The sequence below is a fragment of the Oncorhynchus mykiss genome, chromosome 17 (genome assembly GCF_013265735.2).
Source record: "Oncorhynchus mykiss isolate Arlee chromosome 17, USDA_OmykA_1.1, whole genome shotgun sequence".
NCBI lineage: Eukaryota > Metazoa > Chordata > Actinopteri > Salmoniformes > Salmonidae > Oncorhynchus > Oncorhynchus mykiss.
This window is the reverse complement of record NC_048581.1, coordinates 11,631,153-11,649,224: the sequence shown is the minus strand read 5'-3', so window position 1 is coordinate 11,649,224 and position 18,072 is coordinate 11,631,153. Positions and strand designations below refer to the sequence as shown.

The 18,072-nt window shown below is 45.2% G+C and overlaps 1 protein-coding gene and 1 long non-coding RNA gene across 2 annotated transcripts in view; one reads left to right on the top strand and one right to left on the bottom strand.

Moving 5' to 3' along the window:
* The first annotated feature begins 3,108 nt into the window (after positions 1–3,108).
* LOC118940276 lies at positions 3,109–3,874 on the top strand. Its single transcript, XR_005036812.1, has 2 exons — positions 3,109–3,564; positions 3,815–3,874. It is a non-coding gene; the product is annotated as an uncharacterized LOC118940276 (long non-coding RNA).
* A 2,239-nt stretch (positions 3,875–6,113) lies between these two features.
* LOC118936552 (mitochondrial dicarboxylate carrier-like) overlaps positions 6,114–18,072 on the bottom strand; it is a 24,091-nt gene continuing 12,132 nt past the window's right edge. The window contains exons 8-11 of the mRNA XM_036948959.1: positions 16,196–16,288; positions 15,955–16,032; positions 13,702–13,758; positions 6,114–9,891 (exon numbers count right to left, since the gene is read on the bottom strand). Coding sequence (XP_036804854.1) covers positions 9,790–9,891; positions 13,702–13,758; positions 15,955–16,032; positions 16,196–16,288 — 330 coding nt within the window. The 3' untranslated portion in view covers positions 6,114–9,789. The remainder of the gene's footprint in view (positions 9,892–13,701; positions 13,759–15,954; positions 16,033–16,195; positions 16,289–18,072) is intronic.

The following is an 18,072-nucleotide window of genomic DNA, read 5'->3' as shown; positions in this document are numbered from 1 at the left end:
GACGTTAGGTGTCTCTTTATTGTTGACTTTGACAGCGTAGTGTGTATGTGACCCTGAAGGACGTTAGGTGTCTCTTTATTGTTGACTCTGACAGAGTAGAGTGTATGTGACCCTGAACATTGTTTCTGTAGCTAGAAGTACACAGCTCTCAACACTCCCGTTGGTTTTTCCCATTTTCGTCATACGCTGATTGTTGTCTTTATAGAAACTACATTTATTCTAATGTGTTGGCGTCAGAGAGAGAGAGAGAGAGAGAGAGAGAGAGAGAGGAGGAAAGAGAGAGAGAGAAAGGAGGAGAGGAGAGAGAGAGAAAGGAGGAAAGAGGAGAGAGAGAGAGAGAGAGGAACGAGATAGAGGAAAGAGAGGAGAGAGAGAGAGAGAGAGAGAGAGAGAGAGAGAGAGAGAGAGTGCAATAGAGAGAAAGGAGAGAGGGAGAGAGAGAGAGAGAGAGAGAGGAAAGAGAGGAGAGAGAGTGCAATAGAGAGAAAGGAGAGAGGGAGAGAGATGAGAATAAGAGAGGGAGACGTGACAAAAAGAGAGAGAAAAAAGAGAGAGAATGTGAAAGACAGAAGAAAGAAAGAGAGATGTTGATTGACACAAGAAGTCAGACCTTGTTATAAGTCAGGCGTTGACAGAAAGCATCCTAAATGGTACCCTCTTCCCCATAGAGAGAACTACTACTAGTGCCCTAAATGGTACCCTCTTCCCCATAGAGAGAACTACTACTAGTGTCCTAAATGATACCCTCTTCCCCATAGAGAGAACTACTACTAGTGCCCTAAATGATACCCTCTTCCCCATAGAGAGTACTACTACTAGTGTCCTAAATGATACCCTCTTCCCCATAGAGAGAACTACTACTAGTGCCCTAAATGGTACCCTCTTCCCCATAGAGAGAACTACTACTAGTGCCCTAAATGGTACCCTCTTCCCCATAGAGAGAACTACTACTAGTGCCCTAAATGGTACCCTCTTCCCCATAGAGAGTACTACTACTAGTGCCCTAAATGGTACCCTCTTCCCAATAGAGATAATTACTACTAGTGCCCTAAATGATACCATCTTCCCCATGGAGAGAACTACTACTAGTGCCCTAAAGAGGGAACATGGTGTGATTTAGGGTCCTCATAGAGAGAACTACTACTAGTGCCCTAAAGAGGGAACATGGTGTGATTTAGGGTCCTCATAGAGAGTACTACTACTAGTGCCCTAAAGAGGGAACATGGTGTGATTTAGGAGCCACCCATATGTCTCTGATTTAGTGTGGCCTGTAGGGCAGCTGACTTTCACCACAGGTCTAATGAATAGAGTCCCATCAGAGAGGAGTGTGCGTAAGTGTGTAAGTGTGTGTGTAAGTGTGCGTCTCTGTGTGTGTGTGTGTGTGTGTGTGTTTGTTTGTTTGTTTGTGCGTGTGTGTTTGTGTGTGTGTGTGTGTGTGTCTGTGTGTGTGTTTGTTTAATGGCCCACCTCCACACTCTAAAGGTGATTTCTGTGTTTCTCTAAAAGCGGTGGTATGTCAGTTCCTTTCAGCCAGAGGACCATTAGTTGATCCTGCTGAAGGATTCTGAACGGTTTCGTCTCCCTGGTCTTTAGGGGAGACAATACCATCAAGGCACTTAGAGGACGTCACTCAGAAGTCCAGGTGTAGATGTCTGTGATGGTGACGGCTGCACCAACATCCCAGGTCCAGGAGTAAATGTCTGTGATGGTGGCGGCTGCACCAACATCCCAGGTCCAGGAGTAAATGTCTGTGATGGTGGCGGCTGCACCAACATCCCAGGTCCAGGAGTAAATGTCTGTGATGGTGGCGGCTGCACCAACATCCCAGGTCCAGGAGTAAATGTCTGTGATGGTGGCGGCTGCACCAACATCCCAGGTCCAGGAGTAAATGTCTGTGATGGTGGCGGCTGCACCAACATCCCAGGTCCAGGAGTAAATGTCTGTGATGGTGGCGGCTGCACCAACATCCCAGGTCCAGGAGTAAATGTCTGTGATGGTGGCGGCTGCACCAACATCCCAGGTCCAGGAGTAAATGTCTGTGATGGTGACGGCTGCACCAACATCCCAGGTCCAGGAGTAAATGTCTGTGATGGTGGCGGCTGCACCAACATCCCAGGTCCAGGAGTAAATGTCTGTGATGGTGACGGCTGCACCAACATCCCAGGTCCAGGAGTAAATGTCTGTGATGGTGACGGCTGCACCAACATCCCAGGTCCAGGAGTAAATGTCTGTGATGGTGACGGCTGCACCAACATCCCAGGTCCAGGAGTAAATGTCTGTGATGGTGGCGGCTGCACCAACATCCCAGGTCCAGGAGGGAGGAGCAGCGTGTTGCCAGGGTTTTATTAGCACTGTGTAACTGTGCCTGTCTGTCTGTGTGTAACTGTGTCTGTCTGTGTGTGTGTGTGTGTGTAACTGTGTGTGTGTCTGTATGTCTGTGTGTGTGTGTGTAACTGTGTGTGCGTCTACGTACTCCATGTGTCTGTGTCTGTGTGTGTGTGTGTAACTGTGTGTGTGTGTAACTGTGTGTGTGTGTAACTGTGTGTGTGTGTCTGTCTGTGTGTCTGTATGTCTGTGTGTGTGTGTGTGTGTGTGTGTGTGTGTGTGTGTGTGTGTGTGTGTGTGTGTGTGTGTGTAACTGTGTGTGCGTCTACGTACTCCATCTCTTCAGAACCATATATCATGCAGATAGCCTACACGTGGATCAATTAAACATACATTATGCAAATGACCGTTCATTACCTCATAATTTGTATGCAAATGAAGGCAGCATTCTAACCCACCCTGTAACCCTTTGTTCCAATCAACATCCACATTAAATCTAACATTGTCATTAGTAGAACATTCTTAGATTCTTCTTCTTTAGAACATTCAGCAGTACATTCTGGTAGATAGAAGGGGCTCTTTGGTAAAAGGGGTAAATTGGTCCTCAGAAAGAAAGGAGGACCAAGGCACTCTTCATATAATGAATTAAAATGCCTTTATCAGTCTGGCATGTTCAATAGAAACTACGTTTTTAAGAAACCGATGCGTTTGGGCTGCAGGGCCTTCGTCAGGGAGAACAAGAAAAGGAATGTCCTCTTTTTAACAGCTTCTCAATCAGCCCTAATTGGAAGAAGGGGTGGTTACACAATTGATTGGACAACACCTAGTAAGCAATACTATACACATTAAAAGGTGAAATACTGTAGCTATGTTATCGTAAAAATACAACTCCAAACTAGAAGTATCAGAACACTTAGAAAGGTCGTTCTAACCTTAAATATGACTGGGAGAAGTGTCAAGAATAAGAAAGCTATACATCCCATAGTACTCTAGAACACAGCAAAACATGAACAACAACAGTCTAACCATCACTTAAATATGACTGGGAGAAGTGTCAAGAATAGGAAAGCTACATATTCCACAGTACACTAGAACACAGCAAAACATGAACAACAAGTCTAACTGTCGCTGAGGGCAATAGAGCAACATGTTTTAGTAGGATGAGAGGCCTTGTAACAATCCCACCTCTCAGCACCAGAAGACATTGTTAGTCATATAGGCAGAACATGTTGCTGAGAGGTGTGATTCAGTCTAGTGATGAGAGGTGGGATTCAGTCTAGTGCTGAGAGGTGGGATTCAGTCTAGTGATGAGAGGTGTGATTCAGTCTAGTGATGAGAGGTGGGATTCAGTCTAGTGATGAGAGGTGTGATTCAGTCTAGTGATGAGAGGTGGGATTCAGTCTAGTGATGAGAGGTGGGATTCAGTCTAGTGATGAGAGGTGGGATTCAGTCTAGTGCTGAGAGGTGGGATTCAGTCTAGTGATGAGAGGTGGGATTCAGTCTAGTGATGAGAAGAAAAAAAAACAGCTTCTATCTCAAGGCCATCAGACTGTTAAAACAGCCACCACTAACATTGAGTGGCTGCTGCCAACACACTGACACTGAATCAACTCCAGCTCCTTTAAAAATGGAAATTGATGGAAATTGATGTAAAAATGTATCACTAGCCACTTTAAACAATGCTACCTAATATAATGTTTACATACCCTACATTACTCATCTCATATGTATATACTGTACTTGATACCATCTACTGCATCTTGCCTATGCTGCTCTGTACCATCACTCATTCATATATCTTTATGTACATATTCTTTATCCCCTTACACTTGTGTGTATAAGGTAGTAGTTTTGGAATTGTTACCTTAGATTACTCGTTGGTTATTACTGCATTGTCGGAACTAGAAGCACAAGCATTTCGCTACACTCGCATTAACATCTGCTAACCATGTGTATGTGACCAATAAGATTTGATATTGTCAGAATGAATTTGTCAAGTAGATGAGCTATTGGATTGGAGGATTAGGGTTGACATGTCATTTAAACATTGGAGCAGCTCCTCAATGTCCATGTGGTGTTGGCAGACCAATCAAAACAGGAAGTCTCCGGTTGTGAAAGAGAGGACGGTTGTCTCCGGTTGTGAAAGAGAGGACGGTTGTCTTCGGTTGTGAAAGAGAGGACGGTTGTCTTCGGTTGTGAAAGAGAGGACGGTTGTCTTCGGTTGTGAAAGAGAGGACGGTTGTCTCTGGTTGTGAAAGAGAGGACGGTTGTCTTCGGTTGTGAAAGAGAGGACGGTTGTCTCCGGTTGTGAAAGAGAGGACGGTTGTCTCTGGTTGTGAAAGAGAGGACGGTTGTCTTCGGTTGTGAAAGAGAGGACGGTTGTCTCCGGTTGTGAAAGAGAGGACGGTTGTCTCTGGTTGTGAAAGAGAGGACGGTTGTCTTCGGTTGTGAAAGAGAGGACGGTTGTCTTCGGTTGTGAAAGAGAGGACGGTTGTCTTCGGTTGTGAAAGAGAGGACGGTTGTCTTCGTTTGTGAAAGAGAGGACGGTTGTCTTCGTTTGTGAAAGAGAGGACGGTTGTCTTCGGTTGTGAAAGAGAGGACGGTTGTCTCCGGTTGTGAAAGAGAGGACGGTTGTCTCCGGTTGTGAAAGAGAGGACGGTTGTCTCTGGTTGTGAAAGAGAGGACGGTTGTCTTCGGTTGTGAAAGAGAGGACGGTTGTCTTCGGTTGTGAAAGAGAGGATGGTTGTCTTCGGTTGTGAAAGAGAGGACGGTTGTCTCTGGTTGTGAAAGAGAGGACGGTTGTCTTCGGTTGTGAAAGAGAGGACGGTTGTCTCTGGTTGTGAAAGAGAGGACGGTTGTCTTCGGTTGTGAAAGAGAGGACGGTTGTCTTCGGTTGTGAAAGAGAGGACGGTTGTCTTCGGTTGTGAAAGAGAGGACGGTTGTCTCCGGTTGTGAAAGAGAGGACGGTTGTCTCCGGTTGTGAAAGAGAGGACGGTTGTCTCTGGTTGTGAAAGAGAGGACGGTTGTCTTCGGTTGTGAAAGAGAGGACGGTTGTCTTCGGTTGTGAAAGAGAGGATGGTTGTCTTCGGTTGTGAAAGAGAGGACGGTTGTCTCTGGTTGTGAAAGAGAGGACGGTTGTCTTCGGTTGTGAAAGAGAGGACGGTTGTCTCTGGTTGTGAAAGAGAGGACGGTTGTCTTCGGTTGTGAAAGAGAGGACGGTTGTCTTCGGTTGTGAAAGAGAGGACGGTTGTCTTCGGTTGTGAAAGAGAGGACGGTTGTCTTCGGTTGTGAAAGAGAGGACGGTTGTCTTCGGTTGTGAAAGAGAGGACGGTTGTCTTCGGTTGTGAAAGAGAGGACGGTTGTCTTCGGTTGTGAAAGAGAGGACGGTTGTCTCCGGTTGTGAAAGAGAGGACGGTTGTCTTCGGTTGTGAAAGAGAGGACTGTTGTCTCTGGTTGTGGAAGAGAGGACGGTTGTCTCCGATTGTTGAAAGCGAGGACGGCCAACATTTTAGTCAGAGTTGCTAAGTAGCCTACCTTGGCCGTCAGTGTGTTTCTGGTTCAACGGCTTTCTGATACCTTAAAGAGAACCATATTTCAGAGCTCCTCACCAGGCGATGAGTGAAGACGGAGCTTCAGAACTGAAGAGCACTGCTCACCACGACCAATAGGGGGAGACAGAGCATCAATAAACAGACAGACCCTGGACACATGTCAGCAAGGAGATCCATTACGTTCACCTTCACCCCCCACCCCCCCCCCCCCCCCACACACACACACCACAGAGGAAATGACAGTTATTAATTATTAGTATTTTAATTCAAAAAACAATCTACAAAATACAGACCCATACATGTACAGCCGCACAGAGCTGGGTCCTACAATCTCATTTCCATTCCTAGAGATTGTGTGTGTGTGTGCATGTGTACAAGGGGTGGTTCCCAATACCACTCTTTAATAATGGTCTATCAAATACAGTCAAACAATTAACTGAAACACACACTCACAAGCACGCACACAACCTCACAGTAGGATTTATGAATGAATCCTCTCAGTCACACAGAGACATAAGTGTCTGTTAATAATCATGTTACTCATTCATAATGACCAGTCTCCCAAACACACACAGTACCATGCTGCCCCCTGGAGGCCACAGAGGGAAAGGCATCCTGACTCACTGGAACTCACTGTGGGGGTGTGGCCCCCAAACGGCCCTATTTACATACAGATAACTGCCTAAAGTTACCTGTAGGGTTTGTTTGTTTGTCTTAGATGAGTGTGCTTATGTGTGTGTTTGAGTGCACCTGTGTGTGTGTGTGTGTGTGTGTGTGTGTGTGTGTGTGTGTGTTTAATAAAGTGCCTTAAAGACAGCAGTTTCATCCAGGTCCCCAGTAAACAGTATCTCTCTCTAACTCACAGTATCTCTGAATGATCTCCTATAGGGCCCTATGGGGCCTGGTCAAATGCAGTGTACAACCTATTCACTATACATCTCTCATCTCTGTCCAGTTATATCTCCTCGTCACATTGCCCTTGGTGGGAATTTCTACTGTTGTCCCTAACCACAGATCTAGGATCAGATCACCTAGCCCCAACAGTAATTTTAACTGGTAGGGGGATGCAACTAATGTCTGACCCAGAATCAGTGCCTAGGGGCAACTTCTTCTGTGTAGTACCTTTGTCTGTAAGCAGATGATGGCTTTATAGCCATGTTGTTATGGCATTATAACCTGTTATGCAGCATCCCTTATAGGCAGGAATAGGACCCTATGTCACCCAATGCCACTCACAAATGTCTCTGAGATGATGACGTGAGATTCATAAGATTCTAGTTATAGCACTAATCTCCTGTTATAGTAATAAGCATCACCTATGAACAGGAATAGCACTGATCTCCTGTCACAGTAATAAGCATCACCTATGAACAGGACTAGCACTGATCTGTTACAGTAATAAGCATCACTTATGAACAGGAATAGCACTGATCTCCTGTTACAGTATTAAGCATCACTTATGAACAGGAATAGCACTGATCTCCTGTTACAGTAATAAGCATCACTTATGAACAGGAATAGCACTGATCTGTCACAGTAATAAGCATCACTTATGAACAGGAATAGCACTGATCTCATCACAGTAATAAGCATCACCTATGAACAGGAATAGCACTGACCTGTCACAGTAATAAGCATCACTTATGAACAGGAATAGCACTGACCTGTCACAGTAATAAGCATCACTTATGAACAGGAATAGCACTGACCTGTCACAGTAATAAGCATCACTTATGAACAGGAATAGCACTGATCTCCTGTTACAGTAATAAGCATCACTTATGAACAGGAATAGCACTGATCTGTCACAGTAATAAGCATCACTTATGAACAGGAATAGCACTGATCTCATCACAGTAATAAGCATCACCTATGAACAGGAATAGCACTGACCTGTCACAGTAATAAGCATCACTTATGAACAGGAATAGCACTGACCTGTCACAGTAATAAGCATCACTTATGAACAGGAATAGCACTGACCTGTCACAGTAATAAGCATCACTTATGAACAGGAATAGCACTGACCTGTCACAGTAATAAGCATCACTTATGAACAGGAATAGCACTGACCTGTCACAGTAATAAGCATCACTTATGAACAGGAATAGCACTGACCTGTCACAGTAATAAGCATCACTTATGAACAGGAATAGCACTGATCTCCTGTCACAGTAATAAGCATCACTTATGAACAGGAATAGCACTGACCTGTCACAGTACATGACCATTTGAGTCATTTACGCTCTTATCCAGAGCCATTAGGGTTAAGTGTCTTCCTTGCTCGAGGGCACAACAACAGATGTATTACCTAGTCAGCTCGGGGATTCGACACGGCAACCTTTCGGGTTACTGGCCCGACGCTCTTAACCGCGAGGCTACCTGCCGCTGTTACAGTGTTATAAACAGGAAGAGGGCCCGTTGTCATCGTCACCCCCCGATGTGACAGTATCTATGATGGTTTCAGTTAGAACCACAATGTGGTAGTGATTTACAGTAATACACACTACTACAGCTACTACACTGCTAGTAATACATACTACTACAGCTAGTACACTCTAGTAATACATACTACTACAGCTAGTACACCGCTAGTAATACATACTACTACAGCTAGTACACCGCTAGTAATACATACTACTACAGCTAGTACACTGCTAGTAATACATACTACTACACCGCTAGTAATACATACTACTATAATTAGTACACCGCTAGTAATACATACTACTACAACTAGTACACCGCTAGTAATACATACTACTACAGCTAGTACACTGCTAGTAATACATACTACTACACCGCTAGTAATACATACTACTATAACTAGTACACCGCTAGTAATACATACTACTACAGCTAGTACACCGCTAGTAATACATACTACTACAGCTAGTACACCGCTAGTAATACATACTACTACAACTAGTACACTGCTAGTACTACATACTACTACAACTAGTAGGCCGCTAGTAATACATACTACTATAACTAGTACACTGCTAGTAATACATACTACTATAACTAGTACACTACTAGTAATACATACTACTACAACTAGTACACCGCTAGTAATACATACTACTACAGCTAGTAGGCCGCTAGTAATACATACTACTATAACTAGTACACTGCTAGTAATACATACTACTATAACTAGTACACTACTAGTAATACATACTACTACAGCTAGTACACCGCTAGTAATACATACTACTACAACTAGTACACCGCTAGTAATACATACTACTACAACTAGTACACCGCTAGTAATACATACTACTACAGCTAGTACACTACTAGTAATACATACTACTATAACTAGTACACTGCTAGTAATACATGAGGACTGGTGTGGTGTGGAATGGAACAGGTTTGGGTGATACATGATGATGGTGGTGGAAGGCTACAGTATAAACACATCAACATCGTTTAGGGAGTGAACTCAGGTGGCACTATGTTCCCTACGTAGTGCACTACTTCTGACCAGAGCTACATGTTAAGTGCACTACAGATTAAGGGTCAGAAGTAATGCACTACATAGGGAATAGTGTATGATTTGAGGCGCATCCCCCATTGAGAACGACACTATTGATGATGACAGAGACATGAAGATGATGTCACAGCAGGGTTTGACTGGCGTTGCTATGACAACTCTTCCTGTGGACAAGGCTGTGATGGTGCAGGCAGTTCGTTCGTAGTCTTTTCCCCGGGTGATTGGTTGATTCCAGAGCAGGTTAAAGAGGGCCGGGTAGGATAGCATAGCAGACATTCCATCCCTACAACCACCTCTCTGTGGGATTGGACAGCGCAGGGCCATGGGGGGGTGGCACCGTGGCAGTGACAGGGGATTGGTTGATGTTTGCAGGGGACAGGGGGTTAGAGGGTAAAGGTCGTAGGTCATGGAGCGTGCTCAGGAGATGATGACGATGCCGAAGTTGTTCTTGAGCTGCTCTAGGAAGATGAAGGTGAGCACCGTGTGAGGAATCAGACGGATCCCTGCAGGAACAAGACCCTGCAACCCCATTGGACAGTTAGTTAGCATTCTGATACGTCATTGGACAGTCAGTCAAGACCTATCCAACATTGTTACATGTGATTGAACATTGGGCACTTAGTCAAGACCCTGACACGGGATTGGATAGTTGGTCTACATGCTGACGTGATTGGACAGTAGGTTAAGACCTTGCAATGCAATTGGGCAGTTAATTAACTTTCTTGCAACTGCATTGGACAGTTAGTCAAGACCTTTACACAGGGATGGACAGTTGTTTACAACCTTGCAATCCTATTGGACAGGCTTGGACCATATGTTTAGGCCCTGACACTGGATGGGACAGTCAGCCAATACCCTTCCATCTGATTTGGTAAATGACTCAAGACCCTGATGTGTAAATGAAGACATTTACCCAGGATTCACCTTAGCCTTCATACATATACGTTAAGACCCAGCCTTCATATATACATGTTAAGGTAAGACCCAGCCTTCATATATATGTTATGTTAAGACCCAGCCTTCATATATATGTTAAGACCCAGCCTTCATATATATGTTAAGGTAAGACCCAGCCTTCATATACATGTTAAGACCCAGCCTTCATATATATGTTAAGGTAAGACCCAGCCTTCATATATATGTTAAGACCCAGCCTTCATATATATATGTTAAGACCCAGCCTTCATATATATGTTAAGGTAAGACCCAGCCTTCATATACATGTTAAGACCCAGCCTTCATATACATGTTAAGACCCAGCCTTCATATATATGTTAAGGTAAGACCCAGCCTTCATATACATGTTAAGACCCAGCCTTCATATACATGTTAAGACCCAGCCTTCATATACATGTTAAGACCCAGCCTTCATATATATGTTAAGGTAAGACCCAGCCTTCATATATACAGTGCCTTGCGAAAGTATTCGGCCCCCTTGAACTTTGCGACCTTTTGCCACATTTCAGGCTTCAAACATAAAGACATAAAACTGTATTTGTTTGTGAAGAATCAACAACAAGTGGGACACAATCATGAAGTGGAAAGACATTTATTGGATATTTCAAACTTTTTTAACAAATCAAAAACTGAAAAATTGGGCGTGCAAAATTATTCAGACCCTTTACTTTTAGTGCAGCAAACTCTCTCCAGAAGTTCAGTGAGGATCTCTGAATGATCCAATGTTGACCTAAATGACTAATGATGATAAATACAATCCACCTGTGTGTAATCAAGTCTCCGTATAAATGCACCTGCACTGTGATAGTCTCAGAGGTCCGTTAAAAGCGCAGAGAGCATCATGAAGAACAAGGAACACACCAGGCAGGTCCGAGATACTGTTGTGAAGAAGTTTAAAGCTGGATTTGGATACAAAAAGATTTCCCAAGCTTTAAACATCCCAAGGAGCACTGTGCAAGCGATAATATTGAAATAGAAGGAGTATCCGACCACTGCAAATCTACCAAGACCTGGCCGTCCCTCTAAACTTTCAGCTCATACAAGGAGAAGACTGATCAGAGATGCAGCCAAGAGGCCCATGATCACTCTGGATGAACTGCAGAGATCTACAGCTGAGGTGGGAGACTCTGTCCATAGGACAACAAGCAGTCGTATATTGCACAAATCTGGCCTTTATGGAAGAGTGGCAAGAAGAAAGCCATTTCTTAAAGATATCCATAAAAAGTGTTGTTTAAAGTTTGCCACAAGCCACCTGGGAGACACACCAAACATGTGGAAGAAGGTGCTCTGGTCAGATGAAACCAAAATTGAACCTTTGGCAACAATGCAAAACGTTATGTTTGGCGTAAAAGCAACACAGCTGAACACACCATCCCCACTGTCAAACATGGTGGTGGCAGCATCACGGTTTGGGCCTGCTTTTCTTCAGCAGGGACAGGGAAGATGGTTAAAATTGATGGGAAGATGGATGGAGCCAAATACAGGACCATTCTGGAAGAAAACCTGATGGAGTCTGCAAAAGACCTGAGACTGGGACGGAGATTTGTCTTCCAACAAGACAATGATCCAAAACATAAAGCAAAATCTACAATGGAATGGTTCAAAAATAAACATATCCAGGTGTTAGAATGGCCAAGTCAAAGTCCAGACCTGAATCCAATCGAGAATCTGTGGAAAGAACTGAAAACTGCTGTTCACAAATGCTCTCCATCCAACCTCACTGAGCTCGAGCTGTTTTGCAAGGAGGAATGGGAAAAAATGTCAGTCTCTCGATGTGCAAAACTGATAGAGACATACCCCAAGCGACTTACAGCTGTAATCGCAGCAAATGGTGGCGCTACAAAGTATTAACTTAAGGGGGCTGAATCATTTTGCACGCCCAATTTTTCAGTTTTTGATTTGTTAAAAAAGTTTGAAATATCCAATAAATGTCGTTCCACTTCATGATTGTGTCCCACTTGTTGTTGATTCTTCACAAAAAAATACAGTTTTATATCTTTATGTTTGAAGCCCGAAATGTGGCAAAAGGTCTCAAAGTTCAAGGGGGGCGAATACTTTCGCAAGGCACTGTATATTAAGGTAAGACCCAGCCTTCATATATATGTTAAGGTAAGACCCAGCCTTCATATATATGTTAAGGTAAGACTCAGCCTTCATATATATGTTAAGGTAAGACCCATCCTTCATATACATGTTAAGACTGAGCCTTCATATATATGTTAAGACTCAGCCTTCATATATATGTTAAGGTAAGACCCAGCCTTCATATATACGTTAAGACCCAGCCTTTATATATATGTTAAGACCCAGCCTTCATATATATGTTAAGGTAAGACCCATCTTTCATATACATGTTAAGGTAAGACCCATCCTTCATATAAATGTTAAGGTAAGACCCATCCTTCATATATATGTTAAGGTAAGACCCAGCCTTCATATATACGTTAAGACCCAGCCTTCATATACATGTTAAGGTAAGACCCAGCCTTCATATATATGTTAAGACCCAGCCTTCATATATACGTTAAGACCCAGCCTTCATATAAATGTTAAGGTAAGACCCAGCCTTCATATAAATGTTAAGGTAAGACCCAGCCTTCATATATATGTTAAGGTAAGACCCAGCCTTCATATATATGTTAAGACCCAGCCTTCATATATACGTTAAGACCCAGCCTTCATATATATGTTAAGGTAAGACCCATCTTTCATATACATGTTAAGGTAAGACCCATCCTTCATATACATGTTAAGGTAAGACCCAGCCTTCATATATATGTTAAGACCCAGCCTTCATATATACGTTAAGACCCAGCCTTCATATATATGTTAAGGTAAGACCCATCTTTCATATACATGTTAAGGTAAGACCCAGCCTTCATATATATGTTAAGACCCAGCCTTCATATACATGTTAAGGTAAGACCCAGGATTACAAGATCAATTAGAAACTCTAGTCTCTGTCAGAAAGACAGTCACCCCGAGCGAAGGTTATTAGGCTGGTCTGCTAGATGGGTTTCTGGGACTGCCAGTGTGTGTGTCTGTGTCTGTGTCTGTGTGTGTGTTTGTGTGTGTGTGTGTCTGTGTGTGTGTGTGTGTGTGTGTGTGTGTGTGTGTCTGTGTGTGTGTGTCTGTGTGTGTGTGTGTGTCTGTCTGTGTCTGTGTGTCTGTGTGTGTGTGTGTGTCTGTGTGTGTGTGCGTGTGTGTCTGTGTCTGTGTGCGTGTGTGTCTGTGTCTGTGTGCGTGTGTGTGTGTGTGTGTGTGTGTGTGTGTGTCTGTGTCTGTGTCTGTGTGTGTGTGTGTGTGTGTGTGTGTCTGTGTGTGTGTCTGTGTGTGTGTCTGTGTGTGTGTCTGTGTGTGTGTGTGTGTCACCTTGTAGAAGGCCATGGGTCCCTCTTTAGCCGTCACTCTCAGACAGTGTATCACACCCTGAAACACACAGTTACATGGTGAGAGAGTTGGATGAAGGGAAGAAAATAGGTTTTGGAGAGGGATAGATGGAGAGTTGAAAGAGAGGGATGGATGGAGAGTTGAAAGAGAGGGATGGGTGGAGATGAAAAAGAGAGGGATGGGTGGAGAGATGAAAAAGAGAGGGATGGGTGGAGATGAAAAAGAGAGGGATGGGTGGAGAGATGAAAGAGAGGGATGGATGGAGAGATGAAAAAGAGAGGGATGGATGGAGAGATGAAAAAGAGAGGGATGGATGGAGAGATGAATAAGAGAGGGATGGATGGAGAGATGACTAAGAGAGGGATGATGGAGAGATGACTAAGAGAGGGATGGATGGAGAGATGAAAAAGAGAGGGATGGATGGAGAGATGACTAAGAGAGAGGGATGGATGGAGAGATGAAAAAGAGAGGGATGGATGGAGAGATGAAAGAGAGAGGGATGGATGGAGAGATGAAAAAGAGAGGGATGGATGGAGAGATGACTAAGAGAGGGATGATGGAGAGATGACTAAGAGAGGGATGGATGGAGAGATGAAAAAGAGAGGGATGGATAGAGAGATGACTAAGAGAGAGGGATGGATGGAGAGATGAAAAAGAGAGGGATGGATGGAGAGATGAAAGAGAGAGGGATGGATGAGAGATGAAAAAGAGAGGGATGGCTGGAGAGATGAAAAAGAGAGGGATGGATGGAGAGATGAATAAGAGAGGGATGATGGAGAGATGAATAAGAGAGGGATGATGGAGAGATGAAAGAGAGAGGGATGGATGGAGAGATGAAAAAGAGAGGGATGGATGGAGAGATGAAAGAGAGAGGGATGGATGGAGAGATGAATAAGAGAGGGATGGATGGAGAGATGAATAAGAGAGGGATGGATGGAGAGATGAAAAAGAGGGATGGATGGAGAGATGAATAAGAGAGGGATGATGGAGAGATGAATAAGAGAGGGATGGATGGAGAGATGAATAAGAGAGGGATGATGGAGAGATGAAAGAGAGAGGGATGGATGAGAGATGAAAAAGAGAGGGATGATGGAGAGATGAATAAGAGAGGGATGATGGAGAGATGAAAAAGAGAGGGATGATGGAGAGATGAATAAGAGAGGGATGGATGGAGAGATGAAAGAGAGAGGGATGGATGGAGAGATGAATAAGAGAGGGATGATGGAGAGATGAAAGAGAGAGGGATGGATGGAGAGATGAATAAGAGAGGGATGGATGGAGAGATGAATAAGAGAGGGATGATGGAGAGATGAAAGAGAGAGGGATGATGGAGAGATGACTAAGAGAGGGATGGATGGAGAGATGAAAAAGAGAGGGATGGATGGAGAGATGACTAAGAGAGGGATGATGGAGAGATGAAAGAGAGAGGGATGGATGGAGAGATGACTAAGAGAGGGATGGATGGAGAGATGAATAAGAGAGGGATGATGGAGAGATGAAAGAGAGGGATGGATGGAGAGATGAAAAAGAGAGGGATGGATGGAGAGATGAAAGAGAGAGGGATGGATGGAGAGATGAATAAGAGAGGGATGGATGGAGAGATGAAAAAGAGAGGGATGGATGGAGAGATGAAAAAGAGGGATGGATGGAGAGATGAATAAGAGAGGGATGATGGAGAGATGAATAAGAGAGGGATGGATGGAGAGATGAATAAGAGAGGGATGATGGAGAGATGAAAGAGAGAGGGATGATGGAGAGCTGAATAAGAGAGGGATGATGGAGAGATGAATAAGAGAGGGATGGATGGAGAGATGAAAAAGAGAGGGATGGATGGAGAGATGAAAAAGAGGGATGGATGGAGAGATGAAAAAGAGAGGGATGGATGGAGAGATGAAAAAGAGGGATGGATGGAGAGATGAATAAGAGAGGGATGATGGAGAGATGAAAGAGAGAGGGATGATGGAGAGATGAAAGAGAGAGGGATGATGGAGAGATGAATAAGAGAGGGATGGATGGAGAGATGAATAAGAGAGGGATGGATGGAGAGATGAAAAAGAGGGATGGATGGAGAGATGAATAAGAGAGGGATGATGGAGAGATGAAAGAGAGAGGGATGATGGAGAGATGAAAGAGAGAGGGATGATGGAGAGATGAATAAGAGAGGGATGATGGAGAGATGAAAGAGAGAGGGATGATGGAGAGATGAAAGAGAGAGGGATGGATGGAGTAACTTACTGAGTATTCTCCTTTAGAGTTCATCAACCTGGTCTTCATCACATCTAGAGGCTGACACAGGAATGTAGCACAGCCTCCCTACAGACAGACAGACACAGACAGAGAGACATCATTTGTTTTTTTTAGTTATCAATGAACATTGTCACATGTCATTGTCATTGTTATCATATCACATTCTTCTGGTTCCTTATCCAACCAGCACTCTGCACTATTTTGACCAATAAGAAGCCCGGTTACTCACAGCGATGAAGCTAGACAGGAAGTGTGTGAGGATGTTATCGCCCATGAAGCCTGAAGACAGCACCAGCTGTTTAGCCTGGTCATAACATGCCAACTACAGAGAGGAGGGAGGAGAGAGAGGGGGGAGAGAAAGAGAGATGGAGAGAAAGAGATATGGAGGGGGAAGGGAGAGAGAGGAGGGTGAGATGGAGACAGCGAGGAGGGTGAGATGGAGAGAGCGAGGAGGGTGAGATGGAGAGAGCGAGGAGGGTGAGATGGAGAGAGAGAGAGGAGGGTGAGATGGAGAGAGAGAGAGGAGGGTGAGATGGAGAGAGAGAGAGGAGGGTGAGATGGAGAGAGAGAGAGGAGGGTGAGATGGAGAGAGAGAGAGGAGGGTGAGATGGAGAGAGCGAGAGGAGGGTGAGATGGAGAGAGCGAGGAGGGTGAGATGAGAGAGCGAGGAGGGTGAGATGGAGAGAGCGAGGAGGGTGAGATGGAGAGAGAGAGGAGGGTGAGATGGAGAGAGAGAGGAGGGTGAGATGGAGAGAGAGAGGAGGGTGAGATGGAGAGAGAGAGGAGGGTGAGATGGAGAGAGAGAGGAGGGTGAGATGGAGAGAGAGAGGAGGGTGAGATGGAGAGAGCGAGGAGGGTGAGATGGAGAGAGAGAGGAGGGTGAGATGGAGAGAGCGAGGAGGGTGAGATGGAGAGAGCGAGATGGAGAGAGTGAGATGATGAAGGTGAGATGGAGAGAGAGAGGAAGGTGAGATGGAGAGAGAGAGGATGGTGAGATGGAGAGAACGAGGAGGGTGAGATGATGAGGGTGAAATGGAGAGAGAGAGGAGGGTGAGATGGAGAGAGCGAGGAGGGTGAGATGAGGGTGAGATGGAGAGAGAGAGGAGGGTGAGATGGAGAGAGCGAGGAGGGTGAGATGGAGAGAGTGAGGAGGGTGAGATGATGAGGGTGAGATGGAGAGAGAGAGGAGGGTGAGATGGAGAGAGCGAGGAGGGTGAGATGATGAGGGTGAGATGGAGAGAGCGAGGAGGGTGAGATGGAGAGAGAGAGGAGGGTGAGATGGAGAGAGCGAGGAGGGTGAGATGATGAGGGTGAGATGGAGAGAGAGAGGAGGGTGAGATGGAGAGAGCGAGGAGGGTGAGATGATGAGGGTGAGATGGAGAGAGCGAGGAGGGTGAGATGATGAGGGTGAGATGGAGAGAGCGAGGAGGGTGAGATGATGAGGGTGAGATGGAGAGAGAGAGGAGGGTGAGATGGAGAGAACGAGGAGGGTGAGATGATGAGGGTGAAATGGAGAGAGAGAGGAGGGTGAGATGGAGAGAGCGAGGAGGGTGAGATGATGAGGGTGAGATGGAGAGAGAGAGGAGGGTGAGATGGAGAGAGCGAGGAGGGTGAGATGATGAGGGTGAGATGGAGAGAGCGAGGAGGGTGAGATGATGAGGGTGAGATGGAGAGAGCGAGGAGGGTGAGATGATGAGGGTGAGATGGAGAGAGCGAGGAGGGTGAGATGATGAGGGTGAGATGGAGAGAGAGAGGAGGGTGAGATGGAGAGAGCGAGGAGGGTGAGATGATGAGGGTGAGATGGAGAGAGCGAGGAGGGTGAGATGATGAGGGTGAGATGGAGAGAGCGAGGAGGGTGAGATGATGAGGGTGAGATGGAGAGAGAGAGGAGGGTGAGATGGAGAGAGCGAGGAGGGTGAGATGATGAGGGTGAGATGGAGAGAGCGAGGAGGGTGAGATGATGAGGGTGAGATGGAGAGAGCGAGGAGGGTGACATGATGAGGGTGAGATGGAGAGAGCGAGGAGGGTGAGATGGAGAGAGCGAGGAGGGTGAGATGGAGAGAGAGAGGAGGGTGAGATGGAGAGAGCGAGGAGGGTGAGATGATG